The sequence below is a fragment of the Caretta caretta genome, chromosome 15 (assembly GCF_965140235.1).
Source record: "Caretta caretta isolate rCarCar2 chromosome 15, rCarCar1.hap1, whole genome shotgun sequence".
In the NCBI taxonomy this organism is placed as follows: Eukaryota; Metazoa; Chordata; order Testudines; family Cheloniidae; genus Caretta; species Caretta caretta.
In genome coordinates this window covers 31,526,508-31,553,561 of record NC_134220.1, presented here as the reverse complement: position 1 = coordinate 31,553,561, position 27,054 = coordinate 31,526,508, and the positions used below count along the sequence as shown (strand labels likewise).

Sequence of the window (27,054 nt, the reverse complement as noted above, 5' to 3'; positions counted from 1 at the left end):
TTTGCAGACTCCAGTTAGATCTAGGAGAGTCAGCTGAGCGGGTACCAAGAGCACTTTCAATTGCAACCTGCGTCCCTGGGAAAGTGAAATGCAATGGTGAAAGCCAAGCAGCCGGCCTGACCACGCACCATCCACCGTGGGGATGGAGCTGTCCAAGTGTGTGGGCCTCAGGAAGCAGACTGCACAGTGACAGCTTAAATGGTCCTTCCCAGCCTGCGAGGGGGGAATCAGCCTGGAAGGAAGAGCCCCAAATAGAACTGGGTGGGAATAAAGCAGAGCTAGGAAGGGTAAGATGGGACGTGCGGGGGAGCTGTAAGAAAGGTGTAAATGGAGCTGTTTGCAATTCAGCCCCCAAATCCATAGATAGGTGCCCGCGTACGAGCACTGTGAGCCTTGAGCCTTGGGATCACGAAATGTAGACGGCCAGTGGCAGCAGCAGCCCTGGGCTGTTTCATGTTATTCAAAATGTGTTATGTCAGCGGAACAGGCCAGGAGCTGCTGTGTCCTGGCATCCAGACACGTGCCTGGTCTGATGGCCACTGGGACAGTAAATCACACAAGGCAGCCAGGATTACACAGCCCCTAGACCAGTGGTTTTCAGCCGTGGTCCACTGCTTGTTCAGGGAAAGCCCCCGGCGCGCCGGGCCGGTTTGTTTACCTGCCGCGTCCGCAGGTTCGGCCTGCGGACGCGGCTCCCACTGGCCACAGTTCACCGCTCCAGGCCAATGAGGGCTGCGGGAAGGGCGGCCAGCACATCCCTTGGCCCGCGCCGCTTCCCGCAGCTCCCATTGGCCTGGAGCGGCGAACCGCGGCCAGTGGGAACCACTGCCTAGACACTTGGCCTCCCGTGCGGGACAGTGCAAGAGGGAGGGTGGGTAGAGACACTTGGGTCATTTATCAGCTCGCAATATGCTGATACTTCCTGCTGACTGACATGGGCTGAGTTCCACCCTCCTGGGCCCACAGAAGCAACGGCTGCTGACATCATGGAAGAGAGGCTGTAAAGTCCGTGCCTGTAACAAAGGCTAGGGAAGTGCCACCATGGGCACCATCCCTGGCAGCGGGCCCTGCGGCAGTCCCTCCCAGTTCTATCGCAGCATACTGCGTGTCTCTGGCACCCTGGACATCCCACTGGGTGCATGGCTAGTTCTTGGTTATTTTGACACCTGTGTGAGCATAATGACAGGTTTCAGAGTAACAGCCGTGTTAGTCTGTATTCGCAAAAAGAAAAGGAGGACTTGTGGCACCTTAGAGACTAACCAATTTATTTGAGCGTGAGCTGTAGCTCACGAAAGCTCATGCTCAAATAAATTGGTTAGTCTCTAAGGTGCCACAAGTCCTCCTTTTCTTTGTGTGAGCATGTCCTTTAGGCACGCAGGCAAGAGAAGAGATGGAGGCAGGGAAGCGGGAAGATTAGGAATTCCCAGGCGAGCTCAGCTGCTGGCTGGCGATCGAGTCTGAACCCAAGCCCCACTGCAGGAGACGAGACAGCACCATAGTTATTTCTAACCTGTCTCTTGCGGTAGCTCTGGGCCTGCCCTCTGCTGCCTTCCTCATGTTCTTCCCCCACCCCTCTCCCCAGCTGGGTGGCCTTTGAGCAGTCCAGCCTGCGCGGAGAGATGTTCATCTTGGAGCAGGGCGAGTATCCTCGCTGGGATACCTGGTCCAGCAGCTACAGGAGCGACTGCTTCAGGTCCATGCGTCCCATCAAGATGGTAAGAGAGACTCTGGAACTGGAGTCCAACTGGGCTGCTTTCAGGAGTGCAAAGAAAACATGCATGGGCTCTGGAGATGCCCTGTGGGGGTGGCTGGGTTCTCATGCTGGTGAGCGGGACCCCCTATCATAGCTGTGCCCCACAGCTGTCGGGGATAACGGCTCTGCCACTAGGAGGAAAGCTTAGCCTGTGCAACCCAGCAGCCCACCTCCTGGAGGTGCACAGCCTTGAAACGCACCTGGGCCAGTGAACCGTGCTGCAGGGCCGGGGAGGGGGAGGACTGCTCCTCGGCCCCTGTGGGTGATCAGCTGGCACCTGCGGCCAAACTGGCCTCTGGCACTTTCAGATCATTGTTGTTTGGTGTGGTCACGAAGCTGCTCACTTCATAACCCGTTCAATGCAGGCAGGGGCTAAAGCAAGGAGGTGTGGGGAGCACAGGTCCATCTTCTCTGCTACAAGTGAAGGTAGCTCCCCCTCTCCCCAGCTTGGGTAGCAGCGCTCCCCACAGCTCCCCTCCCCAGGGTGGATAGCCGTTCCCACCCGTCCCCCTCCGCTTTGGAGCAAGGACGCTCCCCTTCCCATGACAAACCCCTGCGTGTTGGGCTTTGGACCATGTAAGTCATTTCTATGGCTGCTGCCTGGCTGCTAGTCCAGCTGCCCCATGCTGGGCTCTGAGCCCCCGTGGTTATGTCTGGGATCAGAAGGGCTTGAGGCCACTGGTGTTTTGGCAAGTGAGTGTGAATCAGCCTGGTGAGCTGGTTCTACCCTGCTGTATTCCCCAGGTGGCTGATGGCTATAAAATCTCCCTCTTTGAATCTGCTGACTTCAAGGGCAACAAGATGGAAATCCAGGAAGATGACGTGCCCAGCCTCTGGGCTCACGGCTTCTGTGACCGGGTGGGAAGTGTGAAAGTGTCCAGTGGAACGTAAGCAGACACACTCCCCCTCTGCCCCACACAGGCCCCAGGAGCGTGGCATGGGGGATCCACATCCAATCTCCCAGCCTCTGTTTGCTCATCGTATGTTAGAACCAACAGAAGAATCCTTTGACGGGTTTCCCTGCTGCCAGGAAGGGCCAGTGACTCACACTGGGCCCCCGGCAGGCAAGCCTCTCCTGTTAGCTTTGGGGAAATCCCTGTACCGTCTGGAAAGGGATGTGGTGCCAAGAGCAGGCCTATATCCTCCCACAACCACCGGGAAGGCCAGGTGGGCAACTGGTTCCAGAGTCAATAAGCATTCACAATCCTGCAAGGGCAGGACCCTCAGTGCCAGGCCATGCTGAATGCAGGGCTTTCTGACCGCATAGCCCTGTCCGGGCACAGCTGAGCCAGGAGAGCAGAGGAGGCTGCTCAGGGCAGGGTGCACCGGGCACCCCTGCCCTGCATTACTGAGAGCATGACAGCCACGGTTCTCCTGCCTAGGAACAGGAGAGAGGCGTGTGAGGGGATCCTCTAGCAGAGGGCAGTGCCCTCACATGGGCAGTGCAGGACACTAGACTGTCACCCAAGTGCGAGCAAAGCCCACTGGTGGGTGAAAATTCATATGTTCGAATGCTTCATGTGAAACATGTACCACATGTGGCCTTTGCTCACACTGGCTCTACAGCCTGGCGCTCCATGCTGCCCACCATGCAAGGGCCAGGGGGCTAAGGCCCTGATATTTTGTGGCAATAGACCTACACCTGATGTCTTCTTATTTAAATACTGGCCCACTGATCCAGCTGAGCCCCAGCACCCGTGTGGCCTGTAATATCCTACATCTCTGAGATGCTTTATTTTGGCTTTCCCTAAAGCTGGGTTGGATACCAGTATCCTGGCTACCGAGGCTACCAGTATCTCTTTGAGAAAGGAGACTTCAGACACTGGAATGAATGGTCTGCCTTCCAGCCCCAGGTCCAGTCTATCCGTCGCATCAGGGACATGCAGTGGGATCAGAAAGGCTGCTTCACCCCCCCTGACGCTCCTTCGAACTGAGCATGCTCCCTGCTAGCTAACAATCCTGGTCCATGTAGCACCTCGACACCCCTGCTACTTTTTGTGAACAGCCCCCATCTCTCCTCTCTCTCGCATCCCCTTTCTCGGCACTTTCCTTGTATATTGCACATTTATTGGCTGTCCTGTACATTGTGATGCAAAATAAATCAATACAAAAAATCAGACAACTACTGCAGCCTCGGAGCCTGTTCTGCACTGGATTGTTGTCGGGGCACTTCCTAGCCCCTCTAACTTTCTCACCCTGTTTAAACTGCTCAATGCTGTGAGCTTCAGTGCTGGACGTTTGGGGAGGGAGGCGGTGGTTCTGCAGACGGTTGGGGTTTGAGGGTGGGGTTTGCTCTGTGCTGTGGGGAAAAGATGTGGACAAATTGGAAAAAGTCCAGAGAAGAGCAACAAAAATTATCAAAGGTCTAGAAAACATGAGCTGTGAGGGAAAATTGAAAAAAACTGGGTTTGTTTAGTCTGGAGAAGAAAAGACCGAGAGGGGACATAGTAACAGTTTTCAAGTACATAAAAGGTTGTTACAAGGAGGAGAGAGAAAAATTGTTCTTAACCGCTGAGGAGAGGACAAGAAGCAATGGGCTTAAAATGCAGCAAGGGTGGTTTAGGTTGGACATTAGGAAACACTAAGGAGGCGGGGGAATCTCCATCGTTGGAGATGTTTAAGAGCAGGTTAGACAAACACGTGTCAGGGATGGTCTAATACTGAGTCCTGCCGTGAGTGCAGGGGACTGGACTAGATCACCTCTCAAGGTCCCTTCCAGTCCTACGATTCTATGATTCTATGAAATGAGCAAAATCCCCCATAAAAACCTGAGTGTTGTAGATGTTATTATAAGTGATAATGACAGTGCTGCCTGGCCTCTAGCGAGTGTTGTTTTTAATAGCAACAGGATTTCCTGTGCTTGCTAAAACAAACATGAAAGAATGGTTGGTCCAAAATCCTCCTCTCGGAATGGCAAGCGCTAAAGAGAGCTGCCTGGTGATATGCACCCTCTGAAAACGCTCACCAAGTCAAGTCAAACTCGCTGTGCTGTGCTGAGCGGCTGATGGCAACAAGCTGTTATCACTCTGCAGCTCTCTGGTCATGGCCAAATGCTGCCTGGAACGTACAATGGGGTGAACTTTTCTGGATCCCCCAACCTGATGTGTTAGCGAGTTTCTCCCTCTGTGCATCACCCACAGCTGTTCCCTTCCACTGCAGCAGCAAGAGCGCACTTGGTGTTCGTAGCTGGATCCTCAGCTGGTGTAAATCAGCATAGCTGTATTGACCACAGTGGAGTTATGCCACTTCACACCAGCTGAGCTTCTGGCCCACAACCTGCAGTGCTGCAGTAACTGGCTGGGCTGATTTCGACTGAAAACGATAAATAATTAACGGAACCACTAATCATTAGAGTCAGTCAGAAAGCATTCTGGTCTCCAAGGAGTTTTCCTCCTGTGCACTTTTTATTTCTTCTCCAAATGTTCCCCGCCCCCCCCCGCCTTCTGGTGCCCCATTTCCCCTTTTCTAGGGAGCAGCAGACAGTTCCGGTTCCTCTTTACTGGTGTTTATTCTCTTCTTCACCTTCCTCCTTAACTCATGTTTAGCTGGGACCCATTCTCCTACCAATTCCCCATCCAGTGCCTGGGTCCCTCACTTGGGTTTCTTCTGCTCAGCCAATCTATTGTTTCTTTGAGGCTAAGCTCTCTCCACTCCACCACCCCCTTGCATTTCTTTGGCTTTTCTTCCAGCTTGGGTCCCTTGTGTTTCTGCTTCTCATTTCTGGGGCTAATTTCTGCCCTAGCTTCTGCCCAGTGGTGGCTGTGCAGGCTGCCAGAGCAGGGTGTAACCCTTCCTTTCCCTTGCTGCACAGCACCATGGGTTTGTGGCTACTGAGTCTGCTTTTCCAGCATCGCCTCCTCTCCCCTTTTGGTGTGCTTTGTGCAGTGACCTCTTCCTCTTCTCGCCGGAGGGCTTTGGAATCACTGCTTACCACACTTCAGAGCACTGAGTTAGCTCACTAATCCCAGGGGAGGTAGGTGAGTAGCGTCACCCCCATTTTGTAGAGGACTGAAACACCGGCGCCAGTTGTGACTGGTTCGCGGTTACGTCGTGAGTCAGTGGCACAGCTGGGACTGTCACCATTTTCCCTTTTTTTCAGTTCCTAGGGGGCTTTGATCTCATCGGAGCCATACAGCGCTTTCCCCGCCTGTGCCCAAGCCCTCCTCAGCCGCTCACACGCTGCATGCCAGCCGCACAAGTCTGCTTTTCTGAGAGGTAATTGCTGTCGCCCCTAGTGCCAGCAGAGCAGTTAGAAGTTCGACACTTGGAAGCAGGTGGCAAAGAGTGAATTTGTCCCCATGACACAAAAGGGACAAGTCTGCAGATGGGGAAAGGAAACCCTGTTAAATCGCTGCACTTACGGTGTACGAAACCCACTGGAGAGCGACAATCCTCAGGGACGGTACTGATGGTACAATACGCTCTGTGTCTTTGGCAACCACCACTTGGACAAGGGGACTTAGTTATCAGATGTCATTCCTCTTCCCTCCTGACTACGTTCCAAAGGCAAGATTTAAACAGTTGCGGTCTAGGTGGTTTGATACCAACCGAGGGCAATACCTGAGGCAGTTTTTATGTTAAACTGACTTCACTGTCTAGTGTAGACCAGGCCTAAAACTCCATTAAATGACACCTGGCTACAAGCTTCACTGATTACGTCTCAACCCATTCAGCTCCGCAAGGTCCGTCCCCAGGATGAACGTGGCGTAGAATCCAACCTGCGATGGATTGTCCGACATAGGCTATGGCTACACTAGACAGCGTACCGTGGTGCAGCTGTCTCTCTTTAAGTTTTCTCGTGGAGCCGCTTTAAGCCGACGGGAGAGAGCTCTCCCGCTGATTTAATTAATCCACCCCCCATGAGCAGCGGTAGCTAGGTGGTGTGGACATAGCACTGTCCACACCAGCGCCTAGGTCAGCGTAACTTATGTCGCTCAGGGCGGTGGGTTATTAGTGGAGTTCTAGCCAGAGTCTCTTCTTTGGTTGTTCCAACGCCCTGGTCAGGCATCTGGGACACTATGCAACGCGGCGTGAAGGATGCCACGATCCCGCTGTCTGTGGGACGCCTGCGCTTCCAGCGGCTCGAGGAGGCAGCCCTACGCGAGCTCTGGTGCGAGCGGTGCGTTAAAGATAAGGGGCTGGCTGCCCTGAGTACGATCCCGTCCCAGGCCCTAGGCGCCTCCTTGGTGTAGCTACCCCCTCCTGCTGCACACCCACCACAGCAGCTCCATCGCTCAGCGTCCGAGCTGGATCGGCGCCAGCCACGGGGCTGCGTATTGTCCGGCTGCAATTCACCCCGCCAGCAGGGGGGTGTGCGGCCCGGCCTGGGCCCACCCCCGCGGGGAAGGGGCACGCAGGCAGCAAGGGGCCCGGTGGGCCGCGGTGCGTCTGGCAACTGCTGGTTTGTAAATAGTGCCCTTGCACTGGGCTGGCTGGAGCGGGGCCACCCCTGCCCCGGCCCATTGCCCCTGGCTGGCCCCTTGCTCCGGGGGGAACCAAGCCCGCCTCCCCGCTGCGCCATGCTCCAGCCCCGGAGGGGGGCTCAGAAAAGGTTAATTCGGCCCCGGGCACACCCATTGTTATGGGCCCGCTCTGTATCCATTAGTGAACAGATAAGGGCTCAGCATGTGGCTCCCCGGAGGGGGAGCCTGGCTCCTGGGGAACCAGGAACACGTGCACCCGTCCCTGGCTCCCTCAGGCAGCTCGCCCCGCAGCGCCCCGCAGCCGGCCGCCTCGGGCCAGGGCTTCTCTGCTCCGGGGCGGGCCGGGGCGGGGCGGAGAGACCGGGTGGCCGGGGCGGGGCGGGGCGGAGAGACCGGGTGGCCGGGGCGGAGAGGAGAGGAGAGACCGGGTGGCCGGGGCGGGGCGGGGCGGGGCGGAGAGGACAGACCGGGTGGCCGGGGCGGGGCGGGGCGGGGAGGAGAGGACAGACCGGGTGGCCGGGGCGGGGCGGGGCGGGGCGGAGAGGACAGACCGGGTGGCCGGGGCGGGGCGGGGCGGGGAGGAGAGGACAGACCGGGTGGCCGGGGCGGGGCGGGGCGGAGAGACCGGGTGGCCGGGGCGGAGAGGACAGACCGGGTGGCCGGGGCGGGGCGGGGCGGGGCGGAGAGGACAGACCGGGTGGCCGGGGCGGGGCGGGGCGGGGAGGAGAGACCGGGTGGCCGGGGCGGGGCGGGGCGGAGAGACCGGGTGGCCGGGGCGGAGAGGACAGACCGGGTGGCCGGGGCGGGGCGGGGCGGGGCGGAGAGGACAGACCGGGTGGCCGGGGCGGGGCGGAGAGACCGGGTGGCCGGGGCGGGGGGCTGCAGGGAGCTCCCCGCTGGCGCTTCTCCCGTCCCCGGTGCAGCCGGGCGGGCAGCGCAGGGCCGACGTGCCGGTGCCGGGACGGGCGCAGGGCGGGGCAGGCTCGTGCCGGGCACACACACACACACACACACACACACACACGCGCGCGGCACACGGGCGTGACCACGCACCCGCGTCGACCGGTCGGTGCGCACACGGCCCTGCGCCGCATGCCCCGCGCGCGCGCCCCCCCCCCCCCCCGGCTCGCGGGGGCTGCACGCCCCGCCCCGCCCCGCCCCGCGCGCGCGCAGACACGGCGGCGGCCCCGGGCGCAGCCCCCGCCCCTGCGGGCCCGGCGGAGGCGGCTGCCCCGGGGATCCCGGCCCCTCGTGCGCGTGACGTCGCCGCGTCTCGCGCTGCTCCGGGACGGCGGCTGGAGGCTCCGGGAGCGGCCGGGCTGGGGGGTGAGTGAGGGACGGGGAGCCCCCCCCCCGCGCCGCGCCCCCTGCCCGGAGCCCCCCCCTGCGCCCAGCCCTCCCGCGCCCCTTCCCCTGCGCGCGTCCCTGCGCCCCCTACCCTGCGCGGAGCCCCCCCCCGCCCCTTCCCCTGCGCGCATCCCTGCGCCCCCTGCGCGGAGCCCCCCCCCGCGCCCCTTCCCCTGCGCGCGTCCCTGCGCCCCCTACCCTGCGCGGAGCCCCCCCCCGCCCCTTCCCCTGCGCGCATCCCTGCGCCCCCTGCGCGGAGCCCCCCCCCGCGCCCCTTCCCCTGCGCGCGTCCCTGCGCCCCCTGCCCTGCGCGGAGCCCCCCCCGCCCCTTCCCCTGCGCGCGTCCCTGCGCCCCCTGCCCTGCGCGGAGCCCCCCCCCGCGCCCCTTCCCCTGCGCGCGTCCCTGCGCCCCCTGCCCTGCGCGGAGCCTCCCCCCGCGCCCCTTCCCCTGCGCGCGTCCCTGCGCCCCCTGCCCTGCGCGGAGCCCCCCCCCGCCCCTTCCCCTGCGCGCGTCCCTGCGCCCCCTGCCCTGCGCGGAGCCCCCCCCTGCGCGCGTCCCTGCGCCCCCTGCCCTGCGCGGAGCCCCCCCCCGCCCCTTCCCCTGCGCGCGTCCCTGCGCCCCCTGCCCTGCGCGGAGCCCCCCCCCGCGCCCCTTCCCCTGCGCGCGTCCCTGCGCCCCCTGCCCTGCGCGGAGCCCCCCCCGCCCCTTCCCCTGCGCGCGTCCCTGCGCCCCCTGCCCTGCGCGGAGCCCCCCCCTGCGCGCGTCCCTGCGCCCCCTGCCCTGCGCGGAGCCCCCCCCCGCGCCCCTTCCCCTGCGCGCGTCCCTGCGCCCCCCGCCCTGCGCGGAGCCCCCCCCGCCCCTTCCCCTGCGCGCGTCCCTGCGCCCCCCGCCCTGCGCGGAGCCCCCCCCCGCGCCGCGCCCCTTCCCCTGCGCGCGTCCCTGCGCCCCCTGCCCTGCGCGGAGCCCCCCCCCGCGCCGCGCCCCTTCCCCTGCGCCCCCTGCCCTGCGCGCAGCTCCTGTGCGCCCCCCTCTGCGCTCCCTCTCCGAGGTCCGTTTCAGTCCTGCCCGGGCCGGGGCAGCCCCTCCGCCTCCCCCTTCTCCCCGCCCGGCCGCAGGGGAGGTGCCCGGCGCGGGCTGTCCGCGCTCCGCCGGCTGGCGCTGCCCCCTGCTGCCCTGCCCTGGCAGGGACCCTGCCGGCTGCTGGGCTCGGGGCAGGGCCAGGGCCCTGCTGGCTCAGCCCCGGGGCCGGGTGGGTGCAGGTGTGGGGGTGGGTGAGTGCTCCCCGTGCCTGGCAGTCACTCCTGGGCGGCACTGGTATGGCCCAGCATTAACACGCCCAGTTCATGTGCATGCAGATCCGCAGCGCCCGGAATGAGGGCTGGGAATGCTGCACAGTCCCCCTAAATCTCCTGTGCCACAGAGGCCATCTCCCCCTCCTCCCCAAACCAGCTACGTTCAGGGTTTGTCTGAAGTGCACAGAACCAAGGGCGCTGGCCATGCAGGCTGAAGTGTCTACGTGCCTCCCTATTCCGGGGCTTTCAGACCGCGGGAGAGCATACATCATGCATGCCTTTTAATACTTCGGCACGGGGAGGGAGGATGAAGGGGAGAGCCTGATTGGGAATTCACTTGGTTTTGGCTTTGAGGGTTTAAATCCGTACTGTAACGTTGGTATTTTTTCTGACTGACAAATTGTGGCGTGCAGCAGTGTTCTCTTTGCTGCTTTTATTAACAGCTGATGCCTAGAGTGAGCAGAGGAAGGAGTGGCAAACGAGAGCAATGTAACCTCAAAATGTGACAACGCAGTTCCCATAATTCAGTTTTGGGCTGTTGTCCAGTGTTTCTCCATTGCCTTCCTAGCAGCATATAGACTGTGTCTATAGAAGCAAACGTGGTAGCCATAACCCAGAACTGCTGGTAGCAACAACGGATACAGTAGTATAGACAAGCACAGGTGTTTTATCCGTTGTCTGACCTGACTCTTATGTAATACTCCCTTCAATTTCTTTACAATAAAAAACATGGGCGTATGTGCTTCTCTTTGAAGCCCTAACAGTGTTCCAGTACAAAATGCTGATTTGAACAGGAGGCGAGAGGCCACTTAATCTTTTGGTGTAAATGTATTTAAAAGTGCGGGTTGGTGCTGTGGTCACTTCTTTCTCAAATTAAGTTTGCAGCCCCAGCTTCACACATTCGCTGTGGGTCAGGTTGCAGACTGATGCATGTGCAAATGAGCAGAAAATGACTGACTAACTTTTTTAGAACAGGATGATCTATACTGGTTTACCAGGCCTCAGACCAGAAATCAGCAGTCTGCCATTCTCTCCCCACCTTCTGCTTTCTCAAAAGAGACTGAGATTCCTTACTGACTTAAGGTAAATTGGTATCAGCCAAGTTTAAATTAGCTTCAGTGTGTCCACACAAGGGTTTGCTCTGGTATAATTAAAATATTTTTAAAAAAATTAGCTTAACTGGTGTAACTTGTAATATAGAGCCAGGCCCATACTCTCCAATCCTGCAAACATGCTTAACTTTACTTATCTGAGGTTTCAGAGTAGCAGCTGTGTTAGTCTGTATTTGCAGAAAAAAAAGGAGGACTTGTGGCACCTTAGAGACTAACCAGTGTATTTGAGCATAAGCTTTCATGAGCTACAGCTCACTTCATCGGATGCTCATGAAAGCTTATGCTCAAATAAATTGGTTAGTCTCTGAGGTGCCACAAGTCCTCCTTTTCTTTTTTACTTATCTCAGTAAAGACTGCCCACAGTGCAGTGAAAGCTCTTCCTCACTTCCATAGACACAGGGAACTCCCACGCCTCTTGGGATATGCTTCTAATATGGCAGGAACTGAGACACTGTAAGACCTGTGCCAAAAAGCCTCAGCTTTTCCTTTTCCTCCTAAGTCTGTGTTTTGGCTTGGTTTCCTTCAGTGTTTCTCCTGTATTGAAGCTTCCTGTTCGGAAGAGCAGCAGGTCATCTCTGCCTAGAACAAGACTGGGCAGGGAGACTGGAGTTGTCTGAAACTGACCAGCATCTCAGGAGACAGTAGGTAGATTCAGCCAGTGCTTTACTTGGGCTCTTATTTAAATCTCAGTTTTATACCAGGTGTCTTTGCTTCCCTAATGTCCTTGGCTGGGGTATTGACGATACCCCCTTGTGAGTCTTTGAACCTGATTGCCAGGGCCTGGCTGGAAATCCAGTGATGGTATATTTCTGAAAAAAGAAAAGGAGGACTGGTGGCACCTTAGAGACTAACCAATTTATTTGAGCATAAGCTTTCGTGAGCTACAGCTCACTTCATCGGATGCATATATTTCTGGAACATTTTACAATCTGTGATCTAAGTGGGGCCTATTAGAATCTCTGCAGAGAGGCTGGAAATTCTTACCTTATGACTCTAGTGTGCAGAGTGAGAGAGCCGAAAATGTGGGGTGTTACCCTCCAAATCACCCTTTCACTCTGCTGCCTCGGAGCATTGCCATTTTCCACTGGGAAAAATCTCTTTGGTTTTGTGTTAGAAGCGTGTAAAGCATTCACCTTCTGATTTGCCCTCGTGTGATGGATAGTGGCTTTCTAATTAACACTGCCTTGCAGTTTGCTTCTCCCATTCCCTCCCCCTCCACCCGCACACATGTGTCTGTGTGGACACTTCCCTCCTTTCTTGGTGGCTTTGCCACTTCAGAGGGGAGAGTGCTTGTGTACAAGCAGGCATGTTAATAGCTGCGGACTGGCAGATAGGAGTCTGAAGGGCACCATCGCCAATAACTCAGTCTCTGGTGCCCTTTGCTATACAGTTCAGCTAACTAACAAGCATAGCCAATTAATGAATATAGCCTGCTGCTGCTGCAAATGGGGAGGGGTGATTGGCTGGCTCTCTAGGACTTGGCAGTGAACATACGTACCTGTAGTGGGGTAGGAGGGTTCCTAGAACGTGTGTGATATGGTAGCCCAACCAAAACTGCCTTGAGTAACTCAAGATTTTATGTAGAAAGATACTTAGTTTTGCAATTGATGACCTGCCGGTAACCCTCAAACTTCTGTTCAGTGAAGGTGGGATGGTGGTTTCTGAATCCCCGAAAGGTGAAGGAGTAACTCCCTTTCCCTTGTTGGAGGCAGGTTATTTCACATGCTGCTTTTTTCAGAGTATCAGTGCATCTTCTGACAGTGACTGTTCTAACTCTCTGCTCAAGAGGGACAGGGAGATGAAGTTTGACAACAGAAATTTGACTTGGTGGAAGTGCCTGGCCCATCTTTATCATCCTAAATCTGCAGGTACAGACCACATATCCACACTTGGAAAAATGGTTCTCTGTGTACTGAGCAGAGCAGCCCAAAGATGACCCGGGTATAAAAGACTGGATCTAGCAGATCTGTGGGACATCAGCTAACTCTCTCTCTCTCCTAGTACAAGTTTAAGAAGCTTCATGCTGAGAAGCTTTCTCTAGGTTTGGGCTGCGCTCAGTGCTATGGCCCATACTGAGTTGCTCCTGCGGAACAAAGCTTCTCAAATATTTGGTCTTTGTTTTTCCTCCTGCAGTGGAGGAATGGTCTGTCGTCTCTGTTTCCCTCTTTCACACACAGACTGTTGACACAGGGCAGCTTGTGTGCTGTGCCTTCGCATGACTCAACAGTGAACATCTGAGAGGTGTTTTAACACTGAACATGCTGCTTCCCCCTCTGTTTGGAGCTCTTTCACCACCCCCAGCCACTTCCTCCCTAAACCTCTCACTAAAACTGTGCCTGCATCTGATGCTCGCTCTCTGTTTGGGCAGCATCTTGCAATGCTGTGTAGTAGGGAGGTAAGATACAAATTAAATATCTTCCCTCCACAACTTCAAGTTCCTGGTGTGTGTGGCGAGAATTACAGCCCTTCTGTGCCACATTCCCAGCTCTTTTCTCTGGTGATTGCCTGTTGGTCACGGGGAATATTCAGACCTATGGGCCTGCACTTTGTCACAACAGTCCCCTGTTGCTGTAGTCACTTTCCTGTCTAGTCTCTAAAAGCTGCTTCACAATTTGAGTTCCCTCTTCTTTTCTCCACTCTAAGCCGGTTACACATACTTTGTGCCATTTACTTGATTTACCCCTCCACTTCACACAACGGAGTTTTGAAACTTGTCAGAAGGGGTTTCGCATGAGAGTGGTGACTTAGAATCATGTGGAAAGTCGAGGAAGACTTCTGATACCCTTTTACCAAATTCAAAAACAAATTTGTGGTCACTTTTCTGTGACTGATGCAGCAGTCTAGGTTAACTCATATGAATTCTCGCCCAGATGAAATGGTCCATGAAAAGCCAGCTTTGACTAGCATCTTTTGAATATAATTTGCATTCCTGTGGCTAGCTACATCTGTCATCCCACAAGGGAACAGAAATAATACCATATAGCCTGTGAAGGGGACCAATGTGGCCCTAGTTCTGAAGTTCAGATATTGAATATTTGCAACAAACTGCTTGTGACCCATTCATATAGGAAAACAAGTGCCATGCACATTTGGGAGTGACTTCCCAGATAACTAATACTTAGGAGAATTTCACACTCTGCTCATGAACATTTTGTAAATGGAGGTGAAGTTCAGTTAACAAATGTGGTGGTCTGAATAATCCGCTCAGCCTGGATACTGCTAATGGCTGAACAGTTTTAAAGAGAAAATATTTAAATATTATGGTTTAGAATTTTTACTCTCTGTCACTTCTGATGCTCGGTAAGCTGCTGCCATTACCCCGGCACTAAGGGGTTTTTATATGCCATTGCGAGGAAGAATCTGATAAAATGCACTATCGGAGGGAACGGCTGGTAACTGCTCTTTGGCCCCTGAATCTTTTTGGGTGATTTTAGCACTAGTGCCGTAGTCCTGTGGACTGGTACTGCTAGGGGATGATCTGGGGGAATTAGAAAAGGGCTGCAGCTTTCATTGTATTGTCTGCAAAATGTTGTTGTTTTTTTTTTTTTTAAAGTCTGTTCAGGGCCAATGTATGGAGAACAAGTAACCCTCCTACATGATTGGTAACTGTGTTATTTTTGCCACACTGATGGTAAAGGGTGGGAAGAGCTATTATCCATTCCTGGGCTGACAGTTTCTTCAATAATCTCTTTTGCTGCACTGGCAAAGCCCAGATGGCCTTTGGAGCATGTGTGAGGCAAGTAGTCAGGGGGAACTTAGTTCCTGCTTGTTGCCCCATTGGTGCATTTCTCCGTCTTTGTTCACTTCACTTCTAAAGGGCTCAAGTCTCTACCAAGGAGCAAGGATTAATCCAAGAGCAGAGAGAAATGATCAGCTTTGTAAAGCAGTGGTTGCTCTTGCCCTCCTCCCATTTGGAAGGTAACCTGCTTCTCTCTAATGAATGGAGGAGGCTATTCCTGCCTTATCCACCCTTTACAAGGTGGTGGCCCTGTGTCGGGCCCTGCGTTGCTGAAGAAGGACTTGTGCTGTGGGGACAGAGTTTTTCAGTTTTTTGTACAGAGCTGGACACGTGCTCTTGGCTCAACAATTTACGGCCCGGACTCTCTGGAAGTGCCTGGGGTAACTCCCAAGCTTGTGACCGCTCCTTTGTTCCCTTCTGTGTTCTCCAGCCCTCCAGGTGCAAAGGCTGCATTTCCCCAGGGAAGTGGAGTTGAGGAGAGCTGAGTTCTGCTCCTCTTCTCTTTGAATTCCTCGGGGACCCAGTTTACTTGGGACCCATCCCCTCAGGCCCAGTGTCTAAGGGAGTGGATTCTCTTTAAGAGCCCGCTCGCTGGCTTGGTTTGAGGGCACTGAAAGGCAGCGTAACTGTCTGATTCTGCAGCTGTGACTGAGTCCACAGAGCTCCTTTGGCACCACCCTCACCAAGACTCGGACTGCGGGTCTTTCCGTATCCAGAAACTCGTGATTGCATTTTAATTCTTAAAAATCCCGTTGGCAGGAGCCAGGTCCAGGCGGGCCAGGCCGGAGACTAAAGTTCAGCAGCGTCCACATGGGAAGTTGTGGAAGGGTCAAAACAGAACACGTGCCCTTGTTCTATAGACGCGGTGCTAGGGCTGGATTTCACGGAGCGCTCCTAAGATGAAGTTTGAACCTCAGGGCACCTGAGCTCCTCTTTGCTTGAGGTCGCGTCTCCTTTTAAGCGTTGCCTATGTTTGTTTTGTGCCTCTCAGCTTCAGTATGTTTTTTGCCTCTCTCTCCCTCCCTCCCTGTAGCAAAGTGGGATTGTAACATCTTGAGGAACCCCGAGATAGCTGTTCTGGTGTGAAAACAAAACCCGCACCAGCATGCCGAGACTTAACGCATGAGGCAGCTTTAGTGACAGCAGTTGTAATGAAGGGGGCAGGGATGGGTGGGGGACAGGATGTGGAGTTTCGCCACCTCCAGGTTCATCAAGAGACACTGATTGCTATCTGACAGGGGCTGTCTTCCTGTGTGTTCCTGCCGCACTGTTTCCTTTCAGGTCCCGGAACATATCTCTTGCTTGCATCTGAGTCGCTTCCTCTGCCATTATCGTTTTATGCTATAAACCATTTGCGGAGTAAATTTGGTATGAGACTGCATACTCAGCAGCTGCCTTACTGAGTGCGTAGGTGTTTGCGTCATGCTAGCGGCTGTCCTTGTCACCACCTCTGCTGGCATTTTCGGGGGAGATGCCCGGATTGAACTCCTGGCAACAGCCCCTGCAGCACAGGGCTTGAGATACTTCTGTGAGGAAGGTGTTGTGCAGCTTGCCTTGCTGCTGCCCGTGCTGCACCTGACTGTCGGTTTAAAGCACTGGTTGTGTTTTAAGGAACAGGTGAGGCTAGAATAGCTTAGGATCATAGAATCAGAGAATATCAGGGTTGGAAGGGACCTCAGGAGGTCATCTAGTCCAACCCCCTGCTCAAAGCAGGACTGATCCCCGACTAAATCATCCCAGCCAGGGCTTGTTATGGACATGCTGAGTCTCTACGAAGTAGATGCAGGGTTACGTGAAACATGAGGAAATCCAATAAATATCCAGAACTTTTTTTTTTAGAGAAAGAAAATAAGCACTCAGCAGGCCGTTTTATTTGGCACTGCACAGATGAATCTTCAAATGGGCCCATTATTCCTTTAGGAAGCTTGTTGTCCACATTCAGGGCTTAATAGAATGTCTATTTGTGCACGGTCCCTATTTATTTTTTACTTTTAGGTTTTATAAGCCTTGAAATATAGGTAATTACCTACAATGCAGGGCCTTTCCAAGGAGCCGGCTATTCACTGCTCTGCATGTTTTGGCACCAGGAAAGCTTGCAAAATTGCACTCTGCACTTCTTTTAAACACCTGCCTTTGTTTAATGGTCTACCAGTTTGGAAACTCGCCTCCTCGAAGCCAAAAGAAGCATAGTTCATCTTGATTGCCAATTCTAGGACTTCTGTGCCAACCCTAACCTGTGCTTGCATAATGTGGAGTGGTTTACAGAAACTAGAGTTTTGTTGTATGATAAAGTGGAATAATAGCGCAGAGGTGAGGCTACATCTCCCTAGCCCTGGATTATGCAGAAGTGTATCCCTTCTCTGTGTGTATCCTTTGATCAGCTTGCTCCTTGTCCCAGGCTCTTACAACATGAATGACTGATAACAAAAGAAGATTTTGCTGCATTAAGCATTTGTGCCTAGCCCTGGGGTGCTAAAAACAAGCAGCTGGTGTCCAGTTGTGTTCATGGCCAAGTGAGTTCAAAGCAAAACCTGAGAACCCACAAGTTGTTGTAGCACTGAGACATTTCTCAGTGGGGAGATAATTGCCAGCAATTTGGTTCAGATTTGGGTCCAGGAGAGTTACAGACCAATAACAACAGCACTGTAATCACAGCGACAGAAGGAGCTGGGATTTCTCAAGGGCTCCTGTTCTGCCGTGGCTCTGGAGATGGATCGTGCTGGCGAGAATGTAGCTGTGCCAGGAGCATGGGATGAAAGGGTTGGACTGGATTAGGACGTGTCCTGCCTTATTGGTTTTTCTGATAAATGCAAAAATGGCAGGGGTAGGAGTATGAAGATGGGCCCCTGTGGAATCCATAACTTAACTCCTCACCGTCTCTCTGCCTGGAGAGGAGGCCATTCTGCACAGCAGGGTGGTGGCTCCTGGGTGAAACCTAACCCTGGGTTCTCAGACTTTTTCTTCCTGGGGCCCCCAACACGCCATAAAAATTCCTCGGCCCGCCTGTGCCCCAGCAACTCTTTTTCCGCATGTCCAGTAACTTCCGGTGTTAGGGGGTTAGCGAGCCGGGCCGCTGCCCGGAGCCCCACGCCACAGGGGGCCCCAGGAAGATTTGTTGCTCAGGCTGGCGCTTCAGCCCCGCGTGGTGAGGCTCGGGCTTCAGCTTTCTGCCTTGGGCCCCAGCGAGTCCAGTGCCGGCCCTGCTCTCTGGCTTATATCCTCTGAAACCTGCTCGCAGCTCCCCAATGAGAACCACTGACCTAAACTGCAAGTTGTGAAACCCTTGGTGTGAATTTTTTTTCTTTCTCTTCCCTTGGAGGAGCAGAAAGCTGACATTGCCTTGCCTCAGAGGAGTTCGTGCCTGGGTGTTTAGAGCCCCCTGACTGGATTAGAAGGTCATGTGTACAAGTGGGACTGTCGTCCGTACACAGTGTTGCAGCACCCAGTTCTGGCATTTCGCTTTTTTCTTCCGGATATTTCAACTCTATCCTGACGCTGCTTCTGCAAATTTCCTGAAGCTGAGCCCGTAGGTAGGACGTTTAAACATCCTGCCATTATTCATGGTTTGGGTTCCTTTCAATGAATTCAGGGATGTTTTGATCTGAGATCATTGATGGCTAAAGCAGAGATCAGGACTGTTAATGAAAATTCAGTATATTTATTTCATAGCCTTTTGAGAAAACCAACAGTCGGTGTGTCTAACCACCACTGTTTTGCCTGAGTAACTGACCGCTCATTAAAAGTGCGTTTGTGAAGACAAACCCCATTCAATAAAGGGAAATGGGTGTTGTGTTAAATGTCACTCCGTTCAGAGTTCAGTAAAATTGAACAGAATGCAACAATAATGTAAAGCCTAGAAGTAAGTACATCTTTGCTCATCTGTTCTGGTCACAAATCCAAATGCAGAGCTTCTGGCTGAATAGTATTTTGATAAATGATTATTTGAGTGCTTATTGTTCACTGTGCATTTCCAGTGTGCTTGGTGCTGCATAATGCTTAGAGGAGGGACAAGATCCTTTCCACAAGGGCCTTGAAGTCTAACTGGACACATAATGTCTCTGATATTTTTTCCCCCCCGGAGGTGCTAAGCGTCCACAGCTTCTGCTAGTGAACATCAGGCCAGGTGACCAGAGGAAGGTCTGCTGTGTGCATAGAGGTGTGTGGACACATGTCTGTGAATTTCTGGTGGTGTTCCATGCCTGCCTGTTGGATTCCGGTGGTAAATGACACAGCAAAAGAGCCAGATGGCTCTCCCCACAATGACGCTTCAGCACATTCTCGCGGATGTTCATGACATTCCAAAAGCACTAAAACGTGATGGCAATTAGCTTTTACTAGGTAACCAAAGCTTAATTGAGCGCTAGAGTAAGGGCTCAGCCAGCTTTGCAAACTGTCCTGCAGAGGCTGGTTCTTTCCACTCCTTCTGCACATCAATGCAGCCACCTCTAAGGTGCTGATTAATAGCACCCAGGAGCACTGCAGCAATTTGGGGCAGACGCTGAAGAATAAATGTTTGCACAAGGAGGAGGAAGTCTTAAGGAGGCAGAATTCCCAAACTGCAGTTTGCCAGGATTTGCTGTGTGATGTCTCTGCGCAGCCTTAAAATGGAGATAATGATACTGACCTTTGTAAAAGGCTCTGCTGTCCATGGATTTGAGGGGTTTACACCCCAATACTGACGACAAATGTCAGGATTTTTTAAATGACCATAACTGTCATTGCCTTGTTTTTCCCTCTGGTTCAGTATCCGGCACCCTCGGTAACAGAGCGCCCCGACACTGGAGATGCTAATAGGGTTAGGTGCATTAGCAGATCTGCAGTCCCAGGCTGTACCAGTAGCTGACAAAGGGGTCTTTGAGCGGTTGCAGTTTGCTGCCTTGGGAAATAAAAGATTTTGTTGTTTTTCATTTAAATTTGTCTCTGGATTTTCTGTTACAAAAACAGCCCTTAATTTGCAACTGCCAGCTCCTGCGCGTACAGATAAGGGAGAGCTGGTTCTTAGCACTTGGAATGTGGATTTGAAAAAGCTTTTGGCAGAAATAAGTGGTTTTATCTAGCAGCCCCTTTGCCACACACAGGTGCAGAAGACAAACTTTAGCCTTCCATCTGTGTGGGGAATGTGTTGCGGTTAAACCACATTAAACCATGATTTGGGGACTTCAGTAGCTCAGACATAGGTTAGGGGTTTGTTACAGGAGTGGGTGGGTGAGATTCTGTTGCCTGCGTTGTGCAGGAGGTCAGACTGGACGATCATAGTGGTCCCTTCTGACCTTAAAGTCTATGATTCTATAAGGTTTTGGGGAGCAAGGTAGAATTTATACCAAAAAAAGCTAGTAAATGTGAAGACCCTTAATGCTGCGTGTAAAGATGACTCAAATGAGGCTTGTCCCAGCAGCCAGAGGTGTGTGTGACAGGTGGTTTCTGTACTTCCAGTCATTTTTATTTGTAGTGTCACATACGTTATTGGCTCAGGCTCAGTGTAAGAAAACTAGTTGAGTCGTCGTCCTATGTTCTGTTTGTCCCACAGAGGATTTTTGACCTGTTGTGTTAGGCTATCCAGATGCACAACTCTTGCTGTTCAACCTGACGGACGTTTCCAGACTGTGTAGTGCACTCGTGGACTGTCCAGCATGTGTCTAGTGCTAGTCCTTGGGTCACTGCTACTTCATTTCTGTCTGCTGAGTGTTTTAGGGAAGGGGGCGGGAAAGGAGAATTTTAGTGGGGGAGATTGGTTTACCGTACTTTACTCTTGAGTATTTGTATACCATAGAATCATAGAATATCAGGGTTGGCAGGGTCCTCAGGAGGTCATCTAGTCCAACCTCTGCTCAAAGCAGGACCAATTACCGTCACTCTTTTTCCCCTCACCCCGTAGTTACCATGTATAAACTATTTCCCATGTACTGGACTTGTGATTAAGTGCTTAATATGGGAACTGCAGAAACAGAAGAGTCTGAGACTTTATTGCGGTCAGCATCTTTCTTCATTATTTGTTGGACAGTTTCCATTCCGCGAATCAAGAAGCTAGAAAAGCTGATGTATTTGTTTGAGGGGGAGGAAATGATCAAGTAGGAAAAAGTTTTAATTGGTATTACTGTGTATAGCTGTTCGTCAGTGCCCTAAACAGAGAGCTCAAATCCAGAACCCTGAATATTGTCAGACTGTGCTCAAAATGGTCCGACCGAGATAACTTTACCATTGATTGATTCCACATTTCTTTGGTGCCCTAGAGTCTGCCCCAGTTTCATACACACTCTGTCAATTTCAGCATGGCCTCTCTTGGTGTGTTCTCATTAGGGAATGTAATTTGAACTGGTCAAAAGGTTTCCTGGCAGAGGTACTTGTCCGTCTTGGAGATGCTCTTGTTCTGGTCTGTTGGTTCTTGTCATGCCTTCATCAGTGTAGTATCTGAGCACCTTCCAGTCAGACATTGTGTTGTGGTGAACATCTGTTACGTGTGGTTTGCTGGGTCTGATGGAGAGGATTGTGTGTGCAATGGAGTATTCCGTTTTGGTAGGATTTGGGGGGCTTATTTTTAATGGCCATGCTACTGTGTGTGTTAGCGAAGGCTGGTTGAAGCGATGCATCTTGCACTAGGAGAGGAGATGTTAGTTTTGTGATGGTCCTTAATTTCTCGAGGAGTTCATTCCAGTCTTGGCACGGCCCCACAGCATGAACCTGCCCCATTAGCACCATGATGCATGCATTGGCAGGGCCCATGCTTTCAGAGAAATCTGTGTCCATGTCCTGATCACTCACGTGACCGCGCTGACGTCGCCTCCTCGCCCGGTATTGCTTTGCCAGGTTCTGGTGCTGCATATACTGCTGGATAATGCGTGTGGTGGTTAATGTGCTCCTAATTGCCAAAGTGAGCTGAGCGGCCTCCATGCTTGCCTTGGTATGGCGTCCGCACAGAAAAAAGGCGCGGAATGATTGTCTGCCGTTGCTCTGACGGAGGGAGGGGCGACTGACGACACGGCTTACAGGGTTGGCTTCAGGGAGCTAAAATCAACAAATGGGGTGGCTTTACATCAAGGAGTATTTCAGGCAGGACTTCACGGAGGGTTCCAATAAGAAATGGTGCACCTAAGTTATCGTTCTTATTGGAACAAGGAGGTTAGCCTGGCCTCTGATTGATACATGGCTAGATTTACCTCGCTGCACCTTCTCTGTGAGTGACTGCAGTGTGATCTAGAGGAATGAGTCCCCTAGACAGGGGAGGAGGCAAATGAGTACAAAACAAATCTGGTCTATTTCTTGTTCTGACCCACTCCATCTATCTTTTACATCTTTGGCTGGCAGCAGACGGTGCAGAAGGACTGCATGCCATCCACATCTCATGGCTGCTCGGCAGAAGATGGTACAGTACGACTGCTAGCAATCCTCATCTCTTGCCTGCCTGGCAGAAGATGGTACAGTACGACTGCTAGCAGTCCGTATCGCCTGCCCGCTCACCATAAGACGGTTCAATAGGACTGACTGCAGGACTAAAGAGAATGACCTGGTCAAGTCACTCCAAATTTAGTCCCTGCGCCCATGTCTGCCCAGGCGCTCCCAGCCGACGTGGCCAGGAGCACCTCGGACACGACGAGGACGACTACCAGTCGTATTGCACCGTCTGCTGCCAGAAGGCAATGGGTTGCTGCTACTGTGCAGCAAAGCCGTACCGTGTCTGCCAGCACCCAGGAGACATAGGGTGACGGTTACCTGAGTGGGCTCCATGCTTGCCGTGGTATGGCGTCTGCACAGGTAACTCAGGAAAAAAGGCGCAAAATGATTGTCTGCCCTTGCTTTCACGGAGGGAGGGAGGGAATGGGGGCCTGACGATATGTACCCAGAACCACCCGCGACAATGTTTTAGCCCCATCAGGCATTGGGATCTCAACCCAGAATTCCAATGGGCAGCGGAGACTGCGGGAACTGTGGGATAGCTACCCACAGTGCAACGCTCCGGAAGTTGACTCTAGCTTCGGTACTGTGGAAGCGCTCCGCCGAGTTAATGCACTTAATGCACTTAGAGCATTTTCTGTGGGGACACACACACTCGAATATATAAAACCGATTTCTAAAAAACTGACTTCTATAAATTCGACCTTATTCCGTAGTGTAGACATACCCTGAGAAAGCTCTGTGTCCTGCCCCAAGAAGCTTTACCATGGGGCCAGAGGAACAAGAGTTGTCGACTATGGTCCTTATCCTAGAGTTGCCGGCTTGTTTATGTATCCTGGGCCCAGACCATTGAGCACCATGAAGATACGATCTGAGACCTTGAAGTTTACTTTTTGTGTCTTGTATTTCTCTGTGGTGTAGTCTATATTCTCCTTCATTATTAACAGTTCTCAATCATAGAGCTGTGAAATCTCCAGTAATTATACAGCATTAAAATAGAATGAAATTGGGCTCTTAGTTCTTTTCTTAAATGACTCCTGCCTCCGACTCATTTTCCAGGGCAGAAACAGTACTGTAAGGAGTGAATGCTCTAGCTGAGTGCCATGCGGTGAACCTATTCCTAGCACGCTGTCCCTTTTCACCTTTCTTGATAGCTATGTATTCAGCACTTGCTAATCCTAGAAGCATAACTCTTAGAACTGTTAATCTGAAGCTTCCGTATTGGTTTGTATTTCTCATCCAGCTGACTGCACTTGAATGCATTGTTTTGGCAGCGTGGGTAAAGTCTCAACATAGTTAAAGGTGCAGCAGGACTTAAGAGTTGAGAAATTTCAGAGTAGCAGCCGTGTTAGTCTGTATCCGTAAAAAGAAAAGGAGGACTTGTGGCACCTTAGAGACTAACACATTTATTTGAGCATAAGCTTTCGTGAGCTTCATCGGATGCATGCAGTGGAAAATACAGTGGGGAGATGATATACACACAGAGAACATGAAACAATGGGTGTTACCGTACACACTGTAACAAGAGTGATTAGGTAATTCCCATCCCAGAAATAATTTGTTCTTGTGCCACTTTTGATCAGGCTGGTATCCAACCGCTAGGAAAGCGGATAATGGTTGCAGAAGAAAGGCTTTTGTATGCGACAGCAGCACATCTGTGGGGTTGCAGCTGTGTGTAGACACTTCCTGTAGCGACGGAAGGTTTTTTTTGGGGGGGGGGAGGTCAGTGTAGTTAATCCACCTTTGGCTAGGTCAGTGGAAGAATCCTTCCGTCGATCTAGCCTTGTCTATACTGGGCATTAGGTAACCTAACTACAGTGCTTAGGGCATGAAATTTTTCATGGTCGTGAGCAATGCAGTCTAATTTTTAGATGTAGACCAGGCTGAAGACAGAGTGAGCTCTGCAGGAGAACTGGATGAAGTGCAAAATCTGTCTTTCTGGGGAGATTAATTGGAGCAGATAGAGTAATCCAAGGGGAGGTAAAGGCAGGGAATGGAAAAGCAATGGTATGTGGAAACATCTGTTAAACCCTGTGTAGCCTGAAAACTCAACCTGGAGGGGAGTTTGAGCAGCTTCACCCTCACAGAGCAGAGGCTCATTAGCACTTTAAAGAAACTGCAGAAGAGGAGGAAGGAAATGGCTCAGATCAAAATAGAAGGAAACAGTTTCCCAAACCTTAGACCTAGTCTACACTTAAAATTAAGGAGTACTTGTGGCACCTTAGAGACTAACCAATTTATTTCAGCATAAGCTTTCGTGAGCTACAGCTCACTTCATGAGCTGTAGCTCATGAAAGCTTATGCTGAAATAAATTGGTTAGTCTCTAAGGTGCCACAAGTACTCCTTTTCTTTTTGCGAATACAGACTAACACGGCTGTTACTCTGAAACTTAAAATTAAGATGGAGATAGCTCTGGTGCTCAAGAGGTGAAAAGTCCACACCCCCAAGCACTGTAATTATGCCGACCTACGGAAGAGTGCACCGTGAAGTGGAGTTCCTATAGCAAAGCCAACCCCCTTCCATCGCTGTAGTCTGTGTCACGCTGTCTGGAGTGGTTCATGGCCGGGGCAGTGCCTACTTCAGGGAAAACACCCCAAACTGGGGGTATTTTCTACAATTAAATTTCACCAAACTACAAATGTGAATTCCTGGATTACTGTAACAGTCTCACCATGGAGTCACAGACAGTCTCCTTGGGCACTGCATCTCTCTTGCCACCTAGGCAAGCTGGACTTATCGATAAATGGTCACTTACACCAAAAATTGCAAAATATTCAGGTTGTTCTGAGTCCCAAGAGACCAGTCACTTACCCAGATCAATGTGTACCTCAGCTGTCACACCAAAGACAACACTGGTAGCCAATCCTGTAATAAACCAGCAAAAAGTTTATTAACTAGGAAAAAGGAATTAGCGTTACTTACAGGTTAAAGCAGGTAACATCTGTGTACAAATGACTTCTGAAAGGTGGCAGAAATGCACTAATTTGTCAGCTGTCTTTTCAGGGCTAACCCATGACAAGCAGCCTGGCGGTCTCTTTGCTTATGTTTAGGAATCTTTGCCCCTCAGAGGCCAGGCAGCATGAAAGAGAGACAGTCTCTTCTTGTCAGGAATTTTTATCCTCTCCACATGAGTCCAAAACTGATTGGATGAGTTCATCGTAGGTCTCCCCTTCCTGGAGGGAGTTAGGAGTGCAATCAACAGGGCCTCTCTCCTTTGATGCTACACAATGCCTCATCTGCCTGTCAGTGGGCCCTCTTGATCACTTTATCTTAATTAATGCTTCTTATCATGTTTGGTGAGTTACACAAATACTGAGATTTACAATGCAAACACTCAATACAGCTTGATACCCTTGCAGAGGTTATAAATGAGATCAATACATGCCGCATCCTACAAGCATTTTATAAAGTCTAAACACATTCCTATCAACTTAACATCTAATATCTGTGTTTAGCAGTGCTAACACACAGGTGAGCCAGACTGGTTTCCAGCTATGAATTGGTCAGTGTTCAGAGAGGCCTAGGGGCCTTAGCCTGAGCCGGCACCTGGTCTGCCAGCATCACAGTCTCTGTGCTGTGGGGTTACAGTGGCATAGCTAAGCTCCATGGCTATGCCTCTGTAGCGCCAGTGTAAACAGGCCTTTGTTTCTTCATATGGAGTCGTTAGACTCCTACAGCTGTAACATGCACACACCAGCAACGCCTGCATTTCCCCAAAGTTCCCTTGAGCTCAGGTTGCCTGGGCAGATATAGTTTAAAACCTGATGAGAAAAATGGGGACAACAGGGCTGAGGACAACGTAGGAATTACCATGTTACAGAAGAATGGCCACACTGGGTCAGATCAGTGGCCCATTCAACCCAGTACCCTGTCTTCCGACAGTAGCCGGGGCCTGATGCTTCAGAGGGGATGAACAGAACAGGGCAATTTATTGAGTGATCCATCCCCTGTTGTCCAGTCCCGGCCCCATCTTGTCCTGTCACACCAGGTATCACACAGGAAGGTACAAGACTCACATGAGATCCGAAGGATGGGCACACACAGCATTGTCCTTGGCTGAGGGGCAGAGTAAGGGTAGGTTTGTGCCTGTTTGTGTTAGTGGCTGCAGGTTCTGCTCTTTAACCCGGAGGGGTGCTGTGACAGCATGCCGTGCTATGACATGGCAAGAAACCAAGACAGTGGGGAGCTGAATATGGGAGGGTGAAGAGAGAACGTGGTATTTGACTGTGCGGCATGCAGCTGCTGTAGGATAAAATGGGTATGTTCCCCCAGCCCTTCGATCGATGGGTGTGTTCCAGGAGGTGGTGTGACATCAGGTTTAGTCTCATGTATTAATGTTCTATTTTGTAATCGTTATTTGAAAAAAAAAAAACCCCTAAATGATTTAAAATAGAAGAAAAGGGATCACTGGTAAGTCCTGGTTATTTGAAACCAGGGTTGACTGGAAGTCCTGAATTTCTCTCTAAAATCAGAATGTCTTTTTTTTGTGTGTGTGTGTGCAAAATTCTGATTTTTGGAGATAGTCCCCCAACCCACTTGGGGGACTGGGCTTGACTGTCCCCAAAATGCAGCAGAGTCGGTAGTCCTCAGCTAATAGATACTTCGCTCCTGTAACTCAGGCATTTCTGTTTGTAAGAGGCCCCGTTTCTGATCTGTAATCCTTGTTAGCCAAGGATAGCGCTTTACAGAACAGCGAGCGTACAGTAGCAATCCACATGCCACAGTTGGAGCTTTTATAGCAAGTGCAGAATTGGATATTGTTGCATTTGGCAGATAAGATTTTATCCTCAGAGAATTTTGCTTGGCAATTTGGTGGAATTTTGCTTGGCAGTTAACTGAGCTGGAAGCTACATCCGGCAGGCAGGATACCGGGAACACGTCTGGAGAGGCATGATTCATGCTTGTGTCCCCACTCGCTGCTGCACAGATCAGTGACTTTTCTTGCAGCTTTTAATTCCTGCTCCAGGAGGCTCATTCATAGAAGATCAGGGTTGGAA

At 52.2% G+C, this 27,054-nt stretch overlaps 2 protein-coding genes across 5 annotated transcripts in view; both read left to right on the top strand.

The window, feature by feature from the left end:
• CRYBB1 (crystallin beta B1) overlaps positions 1-3,875 on the top strand; it is a 30,661-nt gene extending 26,786 nt beyond the window's left edge. For both annotated transcript variants that reach the window (XM_048822038.2, XM_075120127.1), the window contains 3 exons: positions 1,583-1,715; positions 2,498-2,640; positions 3,507-3,875. In XM_048822038.2, the coding sequence (XP_048677995.1) occupies positions 1,583-1,715; positions 2,498-2,640; positions 3,507-3,687 (457 nt within the window). In that variant the 3' untranslated portion in view covers positions 3,688-3,875. The remainder of the gene's footprint in view (positions 1-1,582; positions 1,716-2,497; positions 2,641-3,506) is intronic.
• A 4,470-nt stretch (positions 3,876-8,345) lies between these two features.
• The window catches only part of TPST2 (tyrosylprotein sulfotransferase 2), a 45,085-nt gene continuing 26,376 nt past the window's right edge, over positions 8,346-27,054 (top strand). For all 3 annotated transcript variants that reach the window (XM_048822035.2, XM_048822029.2, XM_048822031.2), the window contains exon 1: positions 8,346-8,502. The gene's annotated coding sequence lies outside the window, so the exon portion shown is untranslated. The remainder of the gene's footprint in view (positions 8,503-27,054) is intronic.